The 21,990-nt window shown below is 37.5% G+C and overlaps 1 protein-coding gene across 2 annotated transcripts in view; it reads right to left on the minus strand.

The window, feature by feature from the left end:
* LOC129416751 (collagen alpha-6(VI) chain) overlaps positions 1-18,424 on the minus strand; it is a 48,169-nt gene extending 29,745 nt beyond the window's left edge. Inside the window, exons 1-11 of one of the 2 annotated variants that reach the window (XM_073873547.1) lie at positions 18,306-18,424; positions 17,580-17,716; positions 13,161-13,255; positions 12,441-13,049; positions 10,523-11,089; positions 8,393-8,968; positions 7,393-8,025; positions 5,890-6,459; positions 4,856-5,407; positions 2,144-2,719; positions 969-1,556 (exon numbers count right to left, since the gene is read on the minus strand). In XM_073873547.1, the coding sequence (XP_073729648.1) occupies positions 969-1,556; positions 2,144-2,719; positions 4,856-5,407; positions 5,890-6,459; positions 7,393-8,025; positions 8,393-8,968; positions 10,523-11,089; positions 12,441-13,049; positions 13,161-13,236 (4,747 nt within the window). In that variant the 5' untranslated portion in view covers positions 13,237-13,255; positions 17,580-17,716; positions 18,306-18,424. The remainder of the gene's footprint in view (positions 1-968; positions 1,557-2,143; positions 2,720-4,855; positions 5,408-5,889; positions 6,460-7,392; positions 8,026-8,392; positions 8,969-10,522; positions 11,090-12,440; positions 13,050-13,160; positions 13,256-17,579; positions 17,717-18,305) is intronic. The other variant, XM_073873546.1, reaches the window with a different exon arrangement.
* Between the last annotated feature and the right edge of the window lie 3,566 nt (positions 18,425-21,990).

The following is a 21,990-nucleotide window of genomic DNA, read 5'->3' on the forward strand; positions in this document are numbered from 1 at the left end:
AAAGTGTGGACTGGATTTTTTTTTAACCTTTTTCACAGTCTTGGTCATGCCAAAGATTGGTAAAAACATTGGCTTTGATGCATTTTTTAGTTTTTGTGCAGCATCAGTTTTTATTTTTTTCCTCCCTCATTTACCGTTTTTGCCCCATTGACTTCCATTATAACAACATTTTTTTGATTGCAAAGCCATGACACCATATAATCATACACATTTTACCTCTTAGCAAAAGGAAAAACCACCAACAATCAAGAATGCATGATTATATAGTGTCATGGCTTTGCAATCAAAAAAATTTGTTATAATGGAGGTCAATGGGGCAAAAAAGCCACAAACTAATTAGGGAGAGATAAAAAACTGATGCTGCACAAAAACTAAAAATGCATCAAAGCCAATGTTTTTACCAATCTTTGACAAATCCAAGACTGTGAAAAAGGTTTAAAAAAAATCCAATCCACAATCACTTTTTATATTGAAAATCTGTAATTTTGTGGGGGGTTTTTTTCATCAAATCAGTGACACCACTTATAAACTTGGCAATTAAAGAGTTAAAATCATGGAAATGTTTTAAGCATTTGGTAGTTTTGATCAATACTAATGGTGATTAACAGATTAATGAAAAAAAAATTGGAAAAAATATTAATCTGATACATTTTTACAACCGTTTAATTTAGTGGCTTTTCTGTGCATGAACAACCCGAAAGGGTAGTAAATTTGCCCACGGTATATTGTTGAGTTTTTGAAAAATGTCAAAGCATTTTCTCAAAATATGTGTAAATATAAGATTTGTCATTCCATTTGCTGAAACACAGAGAAAGTTGTGGCCAAAAAAAAAAAAAAATGGCCAAAAATGGTCTCAAAAACCCACAAGGGTTAAAAGCCAGAATTATGAAGTACGCAATTTATTACTGTTGACCATATATTTGCCATTGTGCATACTTATCATAATGTCTTGAAAACAAATTACTTACAACTTGACTCTTGACCTTGTGGAATGATGCAGAGTTGACTTAACACTTTTTTTATGGTTTTCTTCAGTACAAGGCTTTCAAAGGTCTCGATGAAAACTTTATCAGAACCCCCAGCTATTTCAATCAGCTCAGTTTTTGCAATTTCATTTCCAACCCCAATAACTGTGATGTCTATCTTCTTGGCTCTGAGACTAGCCAGGGCATTCAAGTCTTTAGGATCTGTAGCTTCTCCATCAGTGATCAGCAACAGATTCTGAGGGACTCCCTCTGCTATTCTGGATCCATTCTTTGTGGTGAAATATCCATTAACACGTCTCAGGGCATTCCAAGTAAATGTACCTTGTCGCCTTTGCTGAATATTTGTTATGTCTCGATTTACATCTGCTGAAGTACTGTACGTGTTCAAGTAAAAGTGATCCAAGAATATATCGCTGAATTGTGCGACACCCACTCGCCATTTGTCTGGAGCTATATTTAACTCATTCACGATGCCAAGCATCACTTGTTTGACGATCTCCCAGCTTGGTGGCTTGATGGATTCTGACCCATCAATTAGAAATACAAGGTCAGCCTGCTCTTTCTCGCAAACTGTAAAGGGAACAAGCAAACATTAAGGGATTAATAAAACATTTAATAGTATGCAGTGTGGCGAAACTACTTGACAACATGACCATTTTTATGTTTCCTCCTAAGTATGTTTTCTTGAGTATTTAAGCCACACAAACTTTCAAACTTTTAACAATACAGTTAATAAGTCGTCAGGGTAAAGAACAAATTTGTAGAGTCTGGAAATTTTGATATTTAGTTAATAGATTTTTTTTTTTAAAAAGTCATTTTTAAATGCTATTAAGTTGTTTAAATATAATTCTTTTTATATTCAGCATTTAAAAAATCTAACCCATTTTTCAATTTCCAAAATTCAATCCCTGGACTCCGTACTCCCAGGTTCCCCCCATTTACAGCCATGGGTATAATATATTATTATACTTCAAAATAACTACTTAACTATTTACTTAACTGTTTTTAGGGCACTAAAATCATCATTATTTAAATTCTTTAGTCAAAAATAACAAGTTAACAACACCAGCATTTTTCACACAGGATAAATCAGTGACATTATTACTTTTATTTAGTTTCTTCCCAGTAGTGAGAAGTAGATGAGAAATGATATTCACCTGGTTTGGTAAGGTTGCAAAGCTCATTTTTGATTTGTGCTTGCAGTCCATTCAGTGCCTGATAATCATTCACATAGTGAACTTGTCCTCTGTCTCCTGCTATCATCTTTAGCTCCGCCTCCTGAGCTCCTGCTGTACCAATAGCAATAACATTGACTTCCGATTCTGGCAGAGTTTGACTCCAGTCTGCCAGATTGTAAGGATCTTTAACCTGCCCGTCTGTAATCAGAAAGAGCACCTGCGGGACATTCTTCGCTCGCCTTCCCCCATGAACATCGGTAAAGTAGGTGAGCGCATACTTCAGGGCCTGGGCTGTGTTTCTGCTTCCCCCAGAGGCGATAAGATTCAAGATGGCACCTTGAACCTCATCCTGCCTGTCGTACTGGTTTAGCGTGAACTCAGAACGAGGGACGTCAGAGTATACGATCGTCCCAAAACGTACCCGTTTTTTTCCGACTTCAGACTTGCTTACCACATTCGACATAAAACTTTTCATTTCCTGGAAACCATTTTTATTGGGGCTACCAGCGGCATCCACAAGAAAAATGACGTCCATCAATTCAGGTCTTTTGCATTCTGAAAAGACATACAATCGTAATGTGAGAATAGGGATACAGTAAATTTTAAAGGGATGTTTACCCAAATATGAAAATGAGCCCATGAATTACTCACCCTCAAGCCATACTCGATGTATATGATTATCTTTTTTATACAAAAGTTTTAAAACCACTTAGATCTTCTGTAATACCATTGAGCTGTGTTTATCCAAAATAATTAAATCATTACGGGGTGGTTTACCGGACAGGGCTTAGTCCCAGACTAAAGTGCATGTGTGAATTTATTTAAAACCTCTTGTAATGACATATCGTGACATATATCAGTGCCATTGTTTTGTCTCAAAATGCACACCAGTAATGTTTTTTTTTTTGTAAGGTATGTTTGTAAAAACAACTTGAATCTCCAAAAATAACTAAGGCCTAGTCCTGGAGTAATCTAAACCCTGTCCAGGAAACTGCCCCTAAGTCACGTAATTGATTTGATGTTTACAATACATTACGAATCTTTTTTTTAAAGAATACACGGTAGAGGCGGCAAGCGCGAATGATTTACATGTTAAGTCAATGCAAAGACGCGAATAGGCTTCCAGCGTCTTGAATGGTGAATTGAGCGTTGCTGTGGTAAACGCACAAGTTAAAAAATCTGAACGTTGACCGAAAATCGCGACGCATTAACCAATCAGGAGCTTGACATAGTGAGGAAGCCAGCAGAGTCGCAGAAGCCCCTCCCATAACGCGAATTTCCACATGAATGTCTCGAATGACTAGAATTTCACGCGCGAATGAAGCGAGTAAACTCAAATGTTCAAGCGCCCAACTGAGTGCGAAAATAGCGGGTTTTTGACGCCTCTACCAATCTGGTGTGAATGCACATTTACTTATTTTTGACCCATAATGCGTAAATATTTGACAGAACACATTGCTATGTTAAAATTGACCCAACTGTTGGGTTATAATACCCCATTGTTGCATAACAACAACCCAACATTGGGTCATTTTCAACCCAGCATGTGTTCTGTCTAATATTCCCCCATTATGGGTCAAAGATAACCCAGACATTTTCAGAGTGTAATATTATTTAAAGGCTTCATTTTTACATGTTGTATATTGCTTAAAATAAAATGTATTGTTTTTAGTTAAAAAGAAGTTGTTTGTATACACAGACATTTGAAAAGAACATATTTTAGTATTGCAATGGCAATAACGCAACACAGCAAAACCATGGTATTTTTCCTCAAGTTTATCATACCCCCAAAATCTCATACCAGCCCATGCCTAATACGAACACAATTGGAGTTATATTAGAAAATGTCCTGGCTGTTTCAAGCTGTCTTTTGCGCAAAGTCCTATGTTGGAAACATACTCGTGAACACATTTTGATCGTTACAGAAGCTAGTTATTTTAGTTTGTACATTTTTAAATATCGTTTATTTTTTTCGATTGCCTTTATTAACCCCCTAAAGCTGTATGGATTACTTCAATGTAGATGGACTTTTTTGGCTTCAAAATCAGAAACACCATTTTCTACCATTCTGAAGCTTGAAACGTTTCCCGATAACAACTGAACATAGCACTTGAGCGCTTTCTACGAGCTACTTAATGAATGTTCGTTATTCTTTATTCGTTTCATTCTTTTCACTTAAATCTGATCCCACACAGTGTGGTTTAAGTGCTACTTACGAGTCGCTATCCAATTGTCAAGTGTTGAAATGAGAAAGACTCATAATTGTAACAGACACTTGTTTTTAAATGTTTAGCCCAGTGATCTTAACCCAACGTCGTAATAATATTGTTTAATATTGTGAAATTTAAAAACATGAATCGGACAATTGGTGCTCTTTAATAATTTGTGCCATGTGAAATAATATTAGTTGGGACTCATTCCATTGTCCAATGCCTTTTGCAGTTCATATTATTATTATTATTTTTTGTAAAATATAAAAAAGATCATCATATACATCGAGGATGGCTTTAGGGTGAGTAAATCATGGGATAATTTTCATTTTTGGGAAAACTATCCCTTTAAAGGGGGAAGATTAACTTGTGCTTAAAGCGGCTTATTTTCTAAAAAGAAATTTCCTCAAATGAAATATAGAAGTACTGGTATAATGTGAGTTTTAAAAATCTGAAATGAAAGGAGTTTTGGTTAACGTACCTGTGTTACAGATCTTAAGAACGATCTCACTGCTTAAATCATTCAGAGATCCAAAGTTTTCTTTGAAAAACAATTTTTCATGCGATCCAGCGATATCCAACAATTGAGACCTGTTTGAATTTCCCACACCAATGGTAAAGATGTCAATGGAATTGTCTCTCAGGTCTTTAGCAGGTGTTGTCACTTCATCATTACTCTCTCCGTTCGTAAGAACTATCAGGAACTTTAAAGCGCTGGACCGGCCGCCTCTCGACACATCGAATGTTTGCAATACCTCTGTGAGGGCTCTTCCGGTGTGTGTTTTTCCCATCATCTGCCTGATAGTTTTTATTTCCTGTATTATTTTATCTTTATTATCAAATGCATTTAAGGAAAATTCCTCGTTTGTGTTTGCGCTGTACTGAACAACAGCAACTTGAATCTTGTTTGGACCAATTGCTAATTTATTGACCATAAACTCTAGCAATGCCTTTGTCTTGTCAAAGTCCTCAGGGTCAACTCTTTCTGACCCGTCGATAAGGAAGATGACATCGGCCAGAAGACCTTCACAAGCTGAAAAACAAACAAACTGGGTGTATTCAGACAGTAAGAAAAATATTTATTTGATAGGATAAAGTAAGCATTATGTCAAAAGAAAATGTACACAAACAATAATACAAATGTGTACAATACACAAAATCTCTTTCTTGTGATAAAGCTCCAATCCATAACTTTTTCAACCAAAAATAAAAACTTTCTACTAGCTCGATTCACAGCGGTAAGCTGTATAGTAATGAAAACTATTATATTATAAAATATTTATAATAATTATTTAGCATTTGAGCTGTACGATTGTACTAGTCTAATGAACCCTGCAAGTAACTTGCAATTTTATGTTTTGAACAGAGGTGGCGATAGAGAGCCAACGATTCTGTTGTCATTCCCAAGTGGTGAATTTATACATAAGGTGACCACCTTTTTTTACTCTTTTTAATCACCCATTCAAATGAATTTTGAAAAGAAGACTGGCTTTTATTCAGCAAAATGTTCCTTACCTTCAAACGAACATATTTCTTTAAGGATTTCTTTCTTGATGTGTTTGAGGAAATCATAGTTTTCCACATAATATGTTCTTTCTTTGCTGCCGGCTATTAGCTCCAGCTCGGGCAAAGAGGCGTTTTTCACCCCAATAGCGTAAATGCCGACATTCATCTTCCTCAGCTCCTCAGCAGGGACCTGCACCGGAGTTTCTACGTTTTCCGACTTTCCATCTGTGATCACGATGAGAAGTTCGCGAACCTTCTTCCCACGGGTGCGTGCGGCATCTTTGAACAACGGTATCATTTCCTGCAACCCCAGATCGGTCCTGGTGCCGCCTCCTTCCATAAAGAGGCTTTTCACTGCCTTCTGGACGGCGTCTTTCGTGCTGTAAGTGTTTAATTGGAAAGTTACCGTTGCTCGGGAAGCAAACTTCACCACGCCGACACGCACCTTATCCGGTGCGATCTCAAGCACATCCAGAAATTCCATAATGAAGCTTTTCATGTCATCAAAGTCACTGTAGGATATACTTCCCGATTCATCCAGCAGAAAGTAGATGTCGGCTTCTTCTGTTAGCTTGCATCCTGCAATGGAAAGAAAAACAACATTACATTCAGAATAACTTGACTATGCCTTGCAACTGGATTTACAAGCATTTGGGTGATTCTCGCGAAATTAGACTTATGAGGTGTCATGAAACATTTTGATAAAGTATCAAAATACTGTAAGAAGCATGCAGTTACAAACATCTCTTCATGTACTATTTTGCACATGATTTCAAATGACATCATACAAACCAATTTTGTTGGTTTTCCACATTTAAGGGGAAATTTTTCATTACCGCAACGTGTCCATGACCGGATTTGGGTTCTTTTCTTTGACATGGAAATATTTATAATTAAAAAATATAAAAAATAAAAAGCTTCAGTGCATGCTATACACAAAAAAATTACAGTAAAGAAACATGTGGTATTTGGTGATCACTGGTAAATGTAGAGACAATAATAAGGAATATAAATGTGTCCAAGAAAAAATTTCTCATCCTCCACAACAATATTCAATCATTGTTTAACCCCTCAAGGAACTAACATTTTCAACAACAAAAAAAATTGTTGTAAGGGACATAATTGACTGTGACACTCAAGATGGCTAGCAGGTAAGCAGTTCTTATTTTTTCTATCCAAATAAAAGTTGAAATTTTGTTTGTCATAGTACCTAGACAACTTTTTAGTTCTCATTACCGAAACATGAGTTTGTAAATGCATATATTTAATGTAATATGTTGCAGTAATGATCATTTTTAATAATGATAATCTAAAAAATATAAATAATTCTATAGAAAATATTTTTTAAATCCTCTAAAAATAATGATTATAGTAAGTTCAGACCTTAATCTTATATGTGCAAAAAAATTGGCTTCAATAGGGCTTTTTAAAAAAACTGATGCTGGACACCTTTTAAGTCTGGATTTCGTGAGAATCACCCATTTACAACCCGAGTAAAAACATCCCACAAACCTTCTTGTAATACACTAAATTTTGTTGAAGGTATGATGCTGTCTGTGATATCATTGCAAAGCGTTCTGGGTAAAATCTGGGCGAGTGAATTCAGTTCATTGAAGTTTTCCACGTTGAACACAAACTTCGTGTGTGGGTACGATGCGATTTGCCTCAAATCGGACTCCGACGGTTCTTGTATACCAACTGCAAACACGGTGACGCCAGAACGACGCAACGAAGCCGCAGCGGTGGACGCATCATCTGACGACTTTCCATCTGTGATGACAACAGCCACCTGCTGAACGTGTTCGTGTCTTCTGCTGCCTCTTGCTTTGGTGAAAACCTTCTCTTCAGCAAACTTGAGAGCGGCTCCTGTATTCGTTTTTCCACGGCCATATGAAATGCTGTTAATGTAGCGGAGGATATCATCCTTCTTATCGAAAGTGTTGAAGTAAACGTCAGCCTGAGGGGTGTTGCTGTAGAGGATCACCGCCACCTTTATATTTATTTTATTTGTTCTGTTATTCTCTATTTCGAGAGCTCTGATGGTTTTCTTTAGAAAGTTGCGCACAAGACGGAAATGTCCGGATCTGACATTGCTGGACTGGTCGACAATAAATGCAATATCTGCCACAACGTCCATCCTGCATTCTGTCAAAAAGACATAGGCATGTTTTTTATGCACGTAACACAAATGAAATGAATTGGTTTTAAATAAATTTATTTACATAGAACGGTGCATTATGTTTTATCCCCAAGATATTTACTAACAAACACAATTTAAACTTTTTTCCTTCCCCATAGTAAAAAATAAGGCAGATATGTACAGTACAATGGAAAATCATAAGCCCCCATGCCACCATTAGCTTTGTTGTTTCTGCAATAGTGACCATATACAATTATTTTTTTTTAGTCTCTTTATTAGATTACAACCAGAAAATACAAGACATTTGGCCTTAGACTTTTGCACAGTGCTGTATCTTCATGCCACAACAATCCCAAAATATTTTTCACTTACCCTCTGTGACAGCACCCTCATCCAGTGTTTCGACGGCAGCCTTGATCTTTTGTTGCACTTGAATTGCCATGTTATTATTAACAATCTGGTAGTTATGCAGTCCAGTAGAGATATCCTTCAACTCATACTTTTCAGCTTTGGGCAGACCAACTGCAAAAACGGTCACTGCATCTTTTTTAATCGAGCGGGCTGCTTGGACGACACCATCAGCAGATTCACCCGCTGAAATCACTAACAGGAACTGCTTAAAGCCTTCAGACGCGCGACTCCCCGCAGCAGTGTTGAAATAATTTGTGTGTGCATATTCAATCGCATTACCAATTCTGCGCTGCCCTGTAGGCCTCAACTGGAGGCTGCGGACACGAGTCACCATTTCGGCCTTGGTGATCTCGGCATTGAACAGGAATTCTTCCTTGACGTTCTCGCTGAACTGAGCCAGGCCGATGCGATTTATATTCTTCCCCACGTTGAGCTGGTTGATCAATCTTTGTAAAAACAATCTTATCAAATTCATATCTTGTCTAGATGCCGAACTATCAACCAGTATGAAGAGATCAGCAAACTTTGGAACAAAAGCTGCAAAAAAGAAACAGAAACAAATGGATAAAATGATTTATATTTAAGCAAAATCAATTCAACTGATTGACAACTAGGGTACAGACAGCAATGGAGCATAGCATGTGTGTTAAGTTTATAACACTAAGGGGGCATGCACAACAAAACATTTACGCCCGCGGCCGGTGCATGTTTTCAATTGCTTCCAATAGAAGCTCTGCGTTTTTCAAATAAGCCATCAGCAAGTGTTTTTTTTTTCGCGCTGAAAACCGGCGCTCTGAGGTTTTTCCACGCTCGGCTCTGAGTGTCGAGAGTTGGAGAAGATTCAACTTTGGGTGAAAAGCTCCGCTCGTCGACGTCAGTTCTCACACGGCCGTCCAATCACAGTGGAGGAGGGGCAGGACATTACCACAGCAACCAACCGGCTCACAACCGAAATACTATGCTGCGTTTACACCAGACGCGGTAGAGGCGGCAAAAACGTGCTACTCGCGCGTAGTTGGACGCTTGAACATTTAAGTTTACTTGCTTCATTCACGTGTGAAAGCCGTGTGTGAAATTCTAGTCATTCGAGACATTCACACGGAAAATCGCGTCATGGGAGGGGCTTCTGCGACTGCTGAAACTCCCCTCGTTTCCTGTAATCACATCACTACTACAGCAAGGTTCTGATATATGCCAAAGAACCCAGAAATACGTTTTTATTGTCGACCTCAAAAAACGAGTGTTTAAAGACACAAAAGTGGAAAACAGGCAATTCTTCATAGTACTCCTATTAGTAGAACTGCGTCCACTAGGGGGAAATGTAGTCGACGATCCACTTTTTTATCCTTAAAGGTTGGGCTTTACTGCTCGACATCTTATAAAAACTTATTTCTGGGTTCTTTGGCTTGTTGGCTGTGCATGTTGTCACACAGCAGCTTTTGGGCATTGTTCTGTTTTTTGTTATCAGCCAGAAATGACAAGGAGGCGGCCTCTCGCAATACAAAGTCAATGGAGACGGTTGGATTGCCCCCCCCCCGGTGGTCGTGTTTTTCAAATTTGCATAACTGCGCTCTGTCTCTATAGCAAACCTTGAAATATCAGACTTTTGGTATCAGACTTCTTGTCTACTTAAGTCAAATACCTAAAATTAATTTGATTATTTTTTACTTTAAATTGAAACAATAATGGCTATTATTACTAGGGCTGCACGATAAATCGGATGTGATTGTCATCTTGTCAGTGAAGCTGGTTCTTTGATTAGTAGTACCTGCTTTCAGATTGAGCGGCATTTACTACAAAGAGACATAGTTCACTGACATGTCGGGGCAATTTCACATAAATTATCTCAGACTTATCGCCTGCGATATGTATGCGATATGGTCCAGTTTGTCAGGGAACTACGGCTTTGTGTAGTAAATACTGCTCCATCTGAAAGCAGGTGATGGGGATTTAGAACTAATCAAGGAATCGTCCATTACCGATGAGATGCGCATTGCCAACGCATTCGATTTATCGTGCAGCCCTAATTATTACCTAGTTCAGAATTTACACAAATAAGAACAATATTATGTACCATGTAAAATAATTTACCTTGGTCACTGGCAGTAAGGCAGACTCTTTTGCGCAGGCTTTCTTGTAGACTTTTCAGTTCTTGATAACTGTCAATACTAAACACAAACTCCTCATGCGGGATGTTGGCAATGGTACGCAGTTTTGGCATGTTGCCCTTTCCCACCTTGATCACAAAGATGGCAATTCCCTGGCTTCGTAGCTTCTGGGCGGGTTCCTCTACAGGATCTTGGGAATCACCATCAGTGATGAGTATGGCGATCCGAGCGACGTTTTTCCTGGCCTGGTTGAAATAGTTCTCACGGATGAAAGTCAGAGCCTGACCTGTGTTGGTTCCTCCTTTATGGTAGATAAGATTATCCACTTTTTGGTGCAGGTCGCGCTTATCCAAGTAGTCACCAAGCAGAAACTCTGGGTGTGGTTGGTGACTGAACTGGATGAGACCCAGTCTCACTCTGTCCTCTCGAAGGTTTAATTTGTCCACGACAGCATGAAGGAACGTCTTCACTTCTGCAAAGTCTGTTTCCCCAATGCTGCCGGATGAGTCCACGACGAGCACGACATCTGCCTGAGCAGTCTCATTGCATTCTGAGGCATATGAAAAGATGAAGTTAAAATCTTGCTCATGATAGTCATTGCTGTGTTTGAACAAATTAATTTTAGTTTAAACTATATTTTAAGAGCAGAATTTGGGGTTATGTGGATTTGGGGTTTTCAAAATTCATATCGCCAGACAAGAATTTCTAAGTGTAATTCCTGCAAGAGGTTTTATGCTGCGTACACATCAAATGCAAAGCATTGCGTTGCTCCCACTAGATTATGCGGCGTTCACACCAAACGCGAATTAAACTATTTTTAGATTGAATACAAAGTCAATGTAAAGAGGTAAATAGACGCAAACTCGTACGGGACGATGCGAATGACGCAATGCAAATGACGCAAGACATGCGCAATTCACCTCAAACGCGTCTTCACGCAAGTTGAAAATATAAAACTCAATCGCAAAAATTTGCATGACACAAGTTCTAGAGTAATCTAGAGCAAGAAGCGCAATAGTTCACGTTTGGTGTGTACGCAGCATTACTTGCAAAATTTTACTTTGTCATGCAAAATTTTAGCTTAAGTTAAATATTTGCATGAAGACGCATTTGAGGTGAATAGCGTTGCCCAATTTGTGTCATTTGCATCACCCATGCGAGTTTGCATCTAATAACGTGTTTACATTGACTTTGTATATAATATACTTGCGCAAATAGTTGAATTTGTGTTAGGTGTGTATGCCCCATTAAGCTCCTTCAAACGTGGTACAGACTTTCTGAATGCTGTATCTTCACTAGTGCTGTGTACACACCAAACGCAAAGCATCACATTCCTCGCTGCCAATTTAACTTGCGGGATTCAATTTTGTGTGTTTTGAGTAATTGGCAATTTGCGTCTATTCATGTCTTTGCATTGACTTTGTATGTAAACGAATCATGCAAATCGTTGAATTTGCGTTTGGTGTGTACGCCCCATAACAAATTGGACATACAAACAAATCAGTCAATAAATTTGTCAACCTCATGTTCATGATAATCTGAAAAACTTAGGTTACATAGGATATGTGAAATCAGAGTGCATTATGGGTATTAAATAGAGAATGAATGTAGAGAATTAGTTGTTCACTTAACATTAAAAAACGAAAAAAAAAACACAATGGAGTGGTTTCGCGGACATGGATTAGCTTAAACCTGGACTAGGCCTTAGTTTTAACAAAAATGCCCTACTAAAAACATTACTTGCATGCATTTTGAGAAAAAACAAAGGGCACTGATGTATTTTAAGATATGTCAGTACAAGTTGTTTTCAGTTTGGACAGCTCTTACATTTATTTTAGGACTAGTCTAATTCCTGTCCGGGAAACCGCCCCAATATAGTGTACTATATAGGGAATAGGTACCTCTCATTGTCATGACAACCTCACTGTGTGCTACCTCTACTGTAGTACACAGCTGATGGATTACACTCTGAAAGATTCCTTTCAGAGCCGCAAAGTCTGAGACGCTGTAGACGTGTTGACTGTGTGGCTTGCTCGCGATCTGTTTTAGCATAGCCTCATCTGTATCTTTGATCCCTATGGCAAACAATTCGATCCCGCTTTCTCTGAGCTTCTGAGCGTGCGATTGCACCTCATCCTGAGATTCTCCATCCGTGATGACGATGGCAATCTGAGGAACTTCGTGCTGAATGCGACTTCCGGCCTCCTGGATGAAATGGGTTCTCAGCAGGAACTCCAGACCCTGGCCAGTATTTGTACCGCCCTTTATATAACGCAGATTTGTAATATAGTTGATAATTTCCTCTTTATTTCGATAAGTGTTGAGGAAAAACTCAGTGTGCGGCTTGTCGCTGTACTGGACCAGACCGATCTGCACTTTGTCAGAGGAAACTTCAAAGTGGTTTACTAGAGAGGAGAGGAATTCACGGATTTGCTGGAAGTTTTCCAGCCCAATGCTGCCAGAGCCATCCACCAGAAACACAATGTCTGCCACAGCCTCCTGCGTACATACTGAGAGAGAGAAGAAAATAATGCTCTTTTTCATTAACAATCAGACAAATTTATTATAAATGTAATGAATATTCCCATGTGTCAAATGTGTGTCAAATATCTGGCCCCTACCAACTTTTTGGCCATTGCTGGCATAAAAGCATAATGTTAGGAGAAGCAATCCCAATAATTCCCATTCTTTCTTCATCCTTACAGTACCTTGTGCCCTAAAAAAAAGTAAAAAAGAGTTAAACTAGAATGTTTAATGACACTGTCAGGTGAAAATCTGAGATCCATCACTTTGTTTATGTTACTGAGATATCAACCACTTGTTCCTGTGTATTTAAGCGCACAAACAATTATAAACATAAACTCTGAACGCACACAGCATGCTATGGGTGAGAAAGCCCAGAAGCTCAAGATCTCATGTGAATATTATTTACACAGATACATATTTTGCATACTTTTACAGAAAATTACATAACAGATAAATCAAATGAGCTCACAGATCAAAAAATGTATATATATATATATATATATATATATAAATGTATATAACTGCTTATTTTTATTATTATTGGTTATGGGTCTGATAGCAAAATTAGGCTGATAAATGAAAGCCGATAAATGATGGATTATTTTGGTTTGTTGAACCACTTCACTTGCTCATTGCTGGCCATGTGGAGTATTGATTGGTGCTTTCTGTGACATAGCACGAAGATAACACGTGTTGCGGGCTTAAGAAGAGCTAGTCTAGCGCAAAGACAAGATGTCCACGGCCTGGGAGTTTTTCATTGTAAAAATAATATGAATATTTATCGGCCTATATATATCGGCCCCCAAATATAAAGAGTTATCGGTTATCGGTATCGGCCAAAATTTCCATATCGGTGCATCCCTACATTTTTTTCAGCGTCTGTGCAGCTTGACAGTTCGAAAATGGTGCTTGCTAAATTAGTTAAGCTAACAAACTAAAACTCCTTCACTTATGTCTGATTGATTATCCAAAGGTAAAGAGTTTCTGTATTCAGTAAGTGTTTGCAGATGTTCTCCTCCAAAGCACTAATGTTTCCGAACTTCCTAAGAAATTACAGTTACACCCTAAAAACATCTGTGCAGTCAAAATATTTACTTGAGAAGAATCTTTAACTCAAGGCTCAACAGTAAGGGCCCAATGGCCCAGGGCCAGCGAGAACAATGCTCGAGTCAGTAGACAGAATTGTACCTTGCCAAATTGGGCCAGTTCAACACACACAGTCATGAAAGTTTGTCATTTTGCACAAGTTTTGAAGCCTTGCCAAATTAAATATTCAAGCAAAGAAAACACAAATTGTGTTTAAAAACTTTTGTGTGTGCGCACATCCGAAGTGCGTGGACGTATAGCCGCTGTTTCTGAGAATTCTGTTCCCCTGTTTCCCATGTTTAGTGCCTATGCTTAAGGGTAGGGTTAGGTTATGGTTAGGGGTGGGGTGGGGTTAGTGTATACGTTATCGGAACAGAGGAAATAGGCAACATAATTTTTTTTGGAAAACAGTATCTTAAAGTTTTAGACACCATGCAAATACTGAGTATTTACACAAAATTATAAGTACCATCATCCTTGTAAACACAGGCAGTTATGTCTTAAGTAAATGTGAACGGTTCAAAAGAAAAAAAAAGCATGTGTAAAAAATGTATTGGATTCATGCAGCGACTGCAGACCAGATAAACCTTAAAGGGACACTTCACTCTTTTTGAAAATAGGCAAATTTTTCAGCTCCCCTAGAGTAAACATTTAATTTGTACCGTTTTGGAATCCATTCAGCCGATCTCTGGGTCTGGTGGTACCACTTTTAGCATAGCTTAGCATAATCCATTGAATTTGATTAGACCATTAGCACCGCGCCAAAAATAACCAAAGAGTTTCGACACCTTTCCTATTTTAAACTTGACTCTTCTATAGTTACATCATGTACCATACACAAAGAATGTGTAAATTTTTTACATATATTTTTGTGTTATGCTTTCAACACATGTGTAATTTTAACACATTATGTGTCATTTTGTGTTCATTTTGTGTTAAAAAAAAACACAAGTTTCTTAAAAGTAATTTAACTTTTACCATTTAGTTTGTTGTCCCAGGATCAATACTAATGTGTAGTTTTTAACCCATCCGTTCTAAGAGTGCAAGACCGACAGAAAATTTAAAGTTGCAATTTTCTAGGCAGATATGGCTGTGAACTATACTCTCATTCTGGCGTAATAATCAAGGACTTTGCTGTCGTAACATGGCTGCAGCAGGCACAATAATATTAGGCAGTGCCCGTAAATAGTCCCCTGCCATTGAAAGTTACCAAGGGGACTACTTTCGGGCACTGCGTCATATCATTGCACCTCCTGCAGCCATGTTACAGCAGTAAAGTCCTTGATTATTACGTCAGAATGAAAGTATAGTTCCTAGCCATATCTGCCTAGAAAATCACAACTTTAAATTTTTTGTCGGTCTTAGTACATGATGTGACTAAAGAAGATTCAGTTTTAAAAAGAAAAAATATCAAAACTCTTTGGTTATTTTTTTGAGCGAGATGCTAATGGTCTAATCAGATTCAATGGATTATGCTAAGCTATGCTAAAATTGGTAGCACCAGACCCTGAGATCAGCTGAATGGATTCCAAAACGGTAAAAATCAAATGTTTAAAGGGCCGTTCACATTATAACGATAAATGTTAACTATAACGATTACTATATTAGTGTCCACATTATAACGATAACTTTATGCTAATTCGGTCTAGTGCAGGGCACTTGCGCAAATACTTGCCTTTAATGACATTAACTTTTATTGGATATTTCTTGTAATAAAAAGTTTTGCAATTGTTTACATGTCACTGAATATGTAAACATGCTGTTCTTGTTGCATTTACACAGTTATAGTTATCGTTATAATGTGAATGGCCCTTAACTCTAGGGGAGCTGGAAAATGTGGAGTGTCCCTTTTTGATGATAAACTTTTTTAATTTGTATTTATACACTGAAGGCTATAAAATATTAATTTACATTTGATGGTTTTCAATTAAATTTCTGTACTTGAAAAGTACAGTACGGTTAGATCAATCTAAAAAAACTGAACAGCACTGTTTATTTATTTTCTATGTTCTGTTTTATGTAGTTATGCTATTGCTCATAATTTGATTATTTGTTCTTATTTTATTGGTGACTGTTTACTTAAGTCTAGTAGTTTTTGGTGCCATAACTTTATTTATTGAGGTCACATTGGTCACAAACAATAAAAACAATAATCAGGCCTGTGAATGCTTTTATGGTGAGGCCAATGAATAGACTTTAGCCTGGATTGTGTTCCTGTATCTCACTTGGTAGAGCATTGCATTAACAAAGGTCATGGGTTCAATCCAGGGAACATATACTTACAAAAATGTTTTTAAAAAATGTATAAAAATATTACACTTTATTTCTTTGCTGCCTTACATTTTTACTTTTTTTGTTGAATCAACTCAAATTTAATTATTATAAATACAGATGAGTTTTTATAACTTACAACTTACAATAAATATTGTTAAAAAAAGTCAACTTCATTTTATAAGTTGTAGCAACCCATCTCTTGTCAAGATAAACAATAGTAAGTTAAAATTTAAGGCAGCAAAGATTTTTTACAGTGTAGCAAATATAATATATCATGAGTAAAATAATTTTTTAGAAATGATTACACTCAGGGTTACATTTTTTTACTAAATTTTCTGAGAAAGGCAAACGTTATTTTATTATTAAACATAACAAACATCATAAAACTATTATTAAGTTTTAGCAACATTGGTAGGCTTTGTTTATGAAGAAAATCTTTATGTTATCTTGTGTTGAAATGCCGTACCAAAAGCTCATACAGTAAAAAAAAGTGTTGCTAATGCCATTAGTCAATGTAAAAAAGTCAATTATCGAATTAAACAGTATAGATTAAAAGTTTAGCAACTACCTCAATATTTTAATGACGTCACAAACCTAATATATTGAACACATAAAGTGACTTTTAAATGCTATTCAATATGCATAATTTACTGTATTTACATCTAAAAGTACACAAAACTGCACTATTGGTGCATTACCTCAATGTAAAAAATTTAAAAACACGCAGCCCAAAGTTAAAACTACTTGGTTTTGAAAGTCAATTCAACCTACTATTTTAGGAAGGCTTCAAAGAAGTTGACATAACTTAAAAATTCAAGTTGAAATTGTTTCATTTAGTTAAAGTAACATAAAAATGTGTGTTAATAATTTTTTACAGTGTTACATCATTTAATATATAACTGTAACTATATAAAAGTAATTAAATACATACTATGAAGTTAACTATCAAACACAAAGGCCACAAAGAACAAAAATTAGTAAAATAATGTTTTTAAGTGCTTTGCCTGTTTAATATGGGAAGGTAAAATGCATTCGACATTAAACCATAAAACGTAAATGAATTGAAATCGTCCAGGCATTTCTATGACTTTTGAATTTCATACTTTGGCATAAATCAGATAAGAAATTAAACTAAAATAAGAAAGTGAACTTACCCACACCGACACCAAAGACAAAGGATGAATCAACCTGAGGGAAAATCCTCAAATCTGGTGAATCTTATCAAGCCACTCCTCAACACCATCATCCTCAAGAAGATCATCTTCATTCCCATTTTAGGAGAAGATGACTCCTGAGACATGCATATACAGACACACACGTGATAAGATTTAGTACTTGTTTATCTTCACCATTGAAAAGTTTCAGTGCAGCACTTTTATGGATTATTGCACAATTATCACAGCTTTTTTATCTCTAATAATCGCATGATTTATTTTTATGATTTATTTATTAGTCCTTGAAAACAATGTTACAGAACTGTTAACAGTAAAATTAAATGAAGCATGTGTTATTTGTCTGTAAAATGCGCCACGAAGAGCATTATGCTTATAAAAAATGGCATTGGTTGGTTTCCCAAAACTACAAACACTTTGTGTTCGTGGCGTAATTAAAATATTATTCAAAGTTTGAGTAGCCTAACATAATAACATTAGATAAACCACTGGTGGGTGTTTGGGGAAGGACCTGTCTTAGAATCCGTTTAGCAGATGGGGGCCAAAATATATGTAACTTAATACAATTGTTATATATATGAATAAATAAAAGTAAAGACACAAGATTGGGTACATGACAGAATTTTTTATTTGAGTGAACGAGTGAAACACACCTCTAAGTTATAAATTCATAAAATGTTTGCATGGTCATTATCTGAGAAAAGTTACCATGTAGTGGATTTTTCCTCTCAGCCTGTGGTCCATCAGCAAGACCTCAAGACAGCAGCGGTCTTGGCTTCCCATCTCCACTGTTCTTCCAAACAAAACATCATGTCCAATGTGGTCTGTATACACAGATAAATGCAATATAGTCACATTCCTGCACAGCATGTCTATAAAGAAAGCAATCGGCATTGTAAAACAAGGGATTAAGCATAAGCCCCAAAACAGCATATTACAAGACAACAGAATTTGCTACTTTAAAAATGCATATTGAACTTGTAAACCATTTGTTTAGTTTTTTCTTTTTAGATTTAAGAGTATTCCTGGTCCGAAAATAAAACAAGTTATTTAAAAATAATCCTGGTTGACGCTGTAGCCATCACACCTATTATTATGCACAGCTACTTCATGTACTATGGCTTTTGCTCAGTAAGTCCTTATCTATCTGAAATCACTGATAGTTTGAGTCATTTAAAACATGCATTTGAAAAAGCAACACTCGTCAAACATAATCATTGTACATATTCTTTATTATCATAAAAGGACCTGAAAAGGTATGAAAAACAGCAATATAAATATGTCATTTAAGAGATTTCCTGGAGCTGCGTGTGTATGGTTCTTCGTCTGCAGCGCATATTGAGTTTCTGATCTGAATACAGGACTTAAAGTTCTGACCTCCGTCTCCCTGAATCAAAGATGGCCATAACTTTTCAGGACACTTTGGAAGGCCTCCTCTGGAAATACATCTCATGTCATCAAATTTCCCTGGATTGACTTATTCTAAGAGCAGCATACTTTCCAAATTTAAAAAAAAAAGTTGAAGAATCTGCTCCAAGATGTTATCAAGGATAGCCATGTACAGATATCTGTATTGCTCTTGGGGATTCTGCAATTGGGTCAGACGGCGCTTTCTCATGGGCTCATCTTGTGGGTCTGATGTGAGATCTGCTGTTTTGGCATAAACAACTTGGAAAGCCCCCTCTGACATCTTCTCTTTGAAAAATGCAAGAAGAGATTCAATTCTTTTCTTGCAGTAAAGAACATCCAACGCTCTCTACTGGACAATATCAAAGACCACATCAGTCTCAGAGAAGATTTGTTCATATGTGTACAACATGAACACAAAATCCTCCTGTTTCCTCACAAAGCCTTTGGCACAATCCAGTGTATCGGATCTGCAATGATGTTCTCAAATGTCTGCAGGAGGCCATCATAATTGTTTGCCACAGTGCTCACTATCCGTGATGTGAAATTCCATCGAGTAGGAGCGTTTCTGGGCAACCTTGACCCCAGCTTTCACTTTGGCCTGCAGACCATTGAGATCTGAAGCCATGACAGAAGCACCATCATAGGTCTGTGCCACAAGCTTATCCTAAAAATTGTAGCCCTGCATGTTCTCATTTAATACATCAAAAACGGACTGGGCATCTCGGCCCCCAGAAACATAAAAATTTTACCTGCACTATCTACATAGCGAACAATGACAGAGTTGGGCACGGCAGGATATATCAGTTGTTTCATCCACCTGCCATCCAAAAAATGGAGCATCCTGAATTTCATCTCTGATCTGATCAGAAACGGTGGCTGCAAGAGCAGAGTTCAAGTCATTTTGAATAGTATGGGACATACCAGAAAAAACAGTTGAGAACTGGAATTGTGTGGACAGGACAGAGTCATATTTAGATAATGTTTCTGTGAACTCCCTGTAATTTATCTTGTTGGATGATTCACTACTCTTATCATGTCCCCTAAATGACAGCTCCTGCCGGCCAAGCAAGGACGTCACATCAATAAGGCGGCTTAGGAAGGCCCTGTTTTGTTTGACTGTTTCATTATGTTTAGCCACTTGAATGCGAGCACCTTCATTGATTGCATGCTCAACCCTGATCCTGCCCATGCAACTTAATCTTGCACATGCATTCACATGTGCATTGCTCTTTTCATGTCTTTCATGTCTAAGCATTTATCCAATGACCGTCTAGTTTCGAAGTGCTGAAAAAAACTGTTCAAAGCAGCCCCATTGAAGTCAATGGAAGCTGGGCTTCAACAGGGAGATGCTACGGGAATGTATGAGAAGGAGATCGAGTCAGCCGGCCTGTAACTGATTCTGAACGAAATCGTCTTTGAGATTAACATTTTCTAACGCATTTTTAGTCAATAAAATGTTAATACAATAGTACATATTTGACCATTCATTTTTTTGACATTAATAGGGGAAGCCGAGCTTTCCTTGTATTCTTAAAGAAATCGCCACTGTTACAAACATACCTTACAAAAACACTACAGGTGTGCATCTTAAGACAAAACAATGTCACTGATATATGTAAACAGGACAAGGTGTTTTTAACCCTAATAAGACAATTCTACCCCCAAGCCACATGGTTCCCTTTATCTCAGTGGAATAAGATTTTGTTACTTTTCCAGATTATCTGTCAAGATTCATATAAAAAAATGGGCTTGATTCGGTCGTTCTAAAGAGGCGTAAAAAAATTCACTTAATTCTCCCCTTTGGGGGTAAAAATGACCCTAATTGAAAAGAATGGGAAACGGAAAAAAAATCATTTTTTTCTTTTTATTTAAAAAAAAAATCAATGCATCCAAAATAAATCTGAAAATTTCAACACAGAAAGGTAGGCCTGGTACTAGAGCACAAATGTTACATAGAAAATACATGCTTAATCACACACTGTCACGGTCGGCTCGCAAACCGTGACAAAGAAGGAGACAACGCGTGAGGAAGGATGAAAGAATGAATTACATTTATTAAGTAAATAATAAAACAGGGATTAATGTTAAAGCAAACAACTAAACAGGAACTAGGACGGCACAGGAAGCGAACGGAGCGAGCGACGTCACTCAAAAGAGAACTGCTTATATCCGCTGGCGCCAGCATCCACACAGGTGTAAGTCCTCACAATCATGACGTCACACACTCAAACACCGTCCTGCAAAACAAGAAGACAAAACAACATACCAACACTTTGACCCGCACTGGGGTCATAACACCCTCCTCCATAAAAAGGGGTGTCTACACAAGACACACAATCCAAAATTTAAAACACCTCTTCCCGTAGAACCACCATGACTCAGTAATACTCCCATTATTCCCAGCAACTACGGGCCCTGTAGAAGCAATTTAAGAGAGATAAGAAGAGTAAAACAAGTTCAGAAAGTTGACAGTTAAGAGGAGTAAGGAATCCTAGAAAGGGCGTCAGCCACCACATTATCAACACCCTTAAAGTGTCTGATCTCAAGGGCAAAGGACTGGAGGAAAAGGCACCACAGGGCTCGAAATTGCGACCATTTTGGTCGCATATGCGACCGAAATTTAATCTGTGCGACCTTAAAATATATTTGGGAGCATTTGTGCGACTGCCCATTTTGTTGTGATGCGAGTTGATTGTGATCCTGCGTGCTGGCGCTGTCCCAGGTTCAGTGTTCTCTCCAACGATACATAACCAATCAAATTTCACCATTAAGTTCTTGCGTTTAATGAAGACCGCAGATTGGCTAATATGAGCGTCAGTCATTCCTTGTTGAAGCGCGGAAATGTGAAACGACGAACGCGTCGCGAGCATGACGAGAGCGAGCCGATTACAGCCAAGGTTATTACTGTATTTTTTTAACGACGATCCGGATTCAAATGTAACTCCACCACCGGAAAATACGAGTTGACGTTAAACCTTTCAGA

The sequence above is a fragment of the Misgurnus anguillicaudatus genome, chromosome 11 (genome assembly GCF_027580225.2).
Source record: "Misgurnus anguillicaudatus chromosome 11, ASM2758022v2, whole genome shotgun sequence".
In the NCBI taxonomy this organism is placed as follows: domain Eukaryota; kingdom Metazoa; phylum Chordata; class Actinopteri; order Cypriniformes; family Cobitidae; genus Misgurnus; species Misgurnus anguillicaudatus.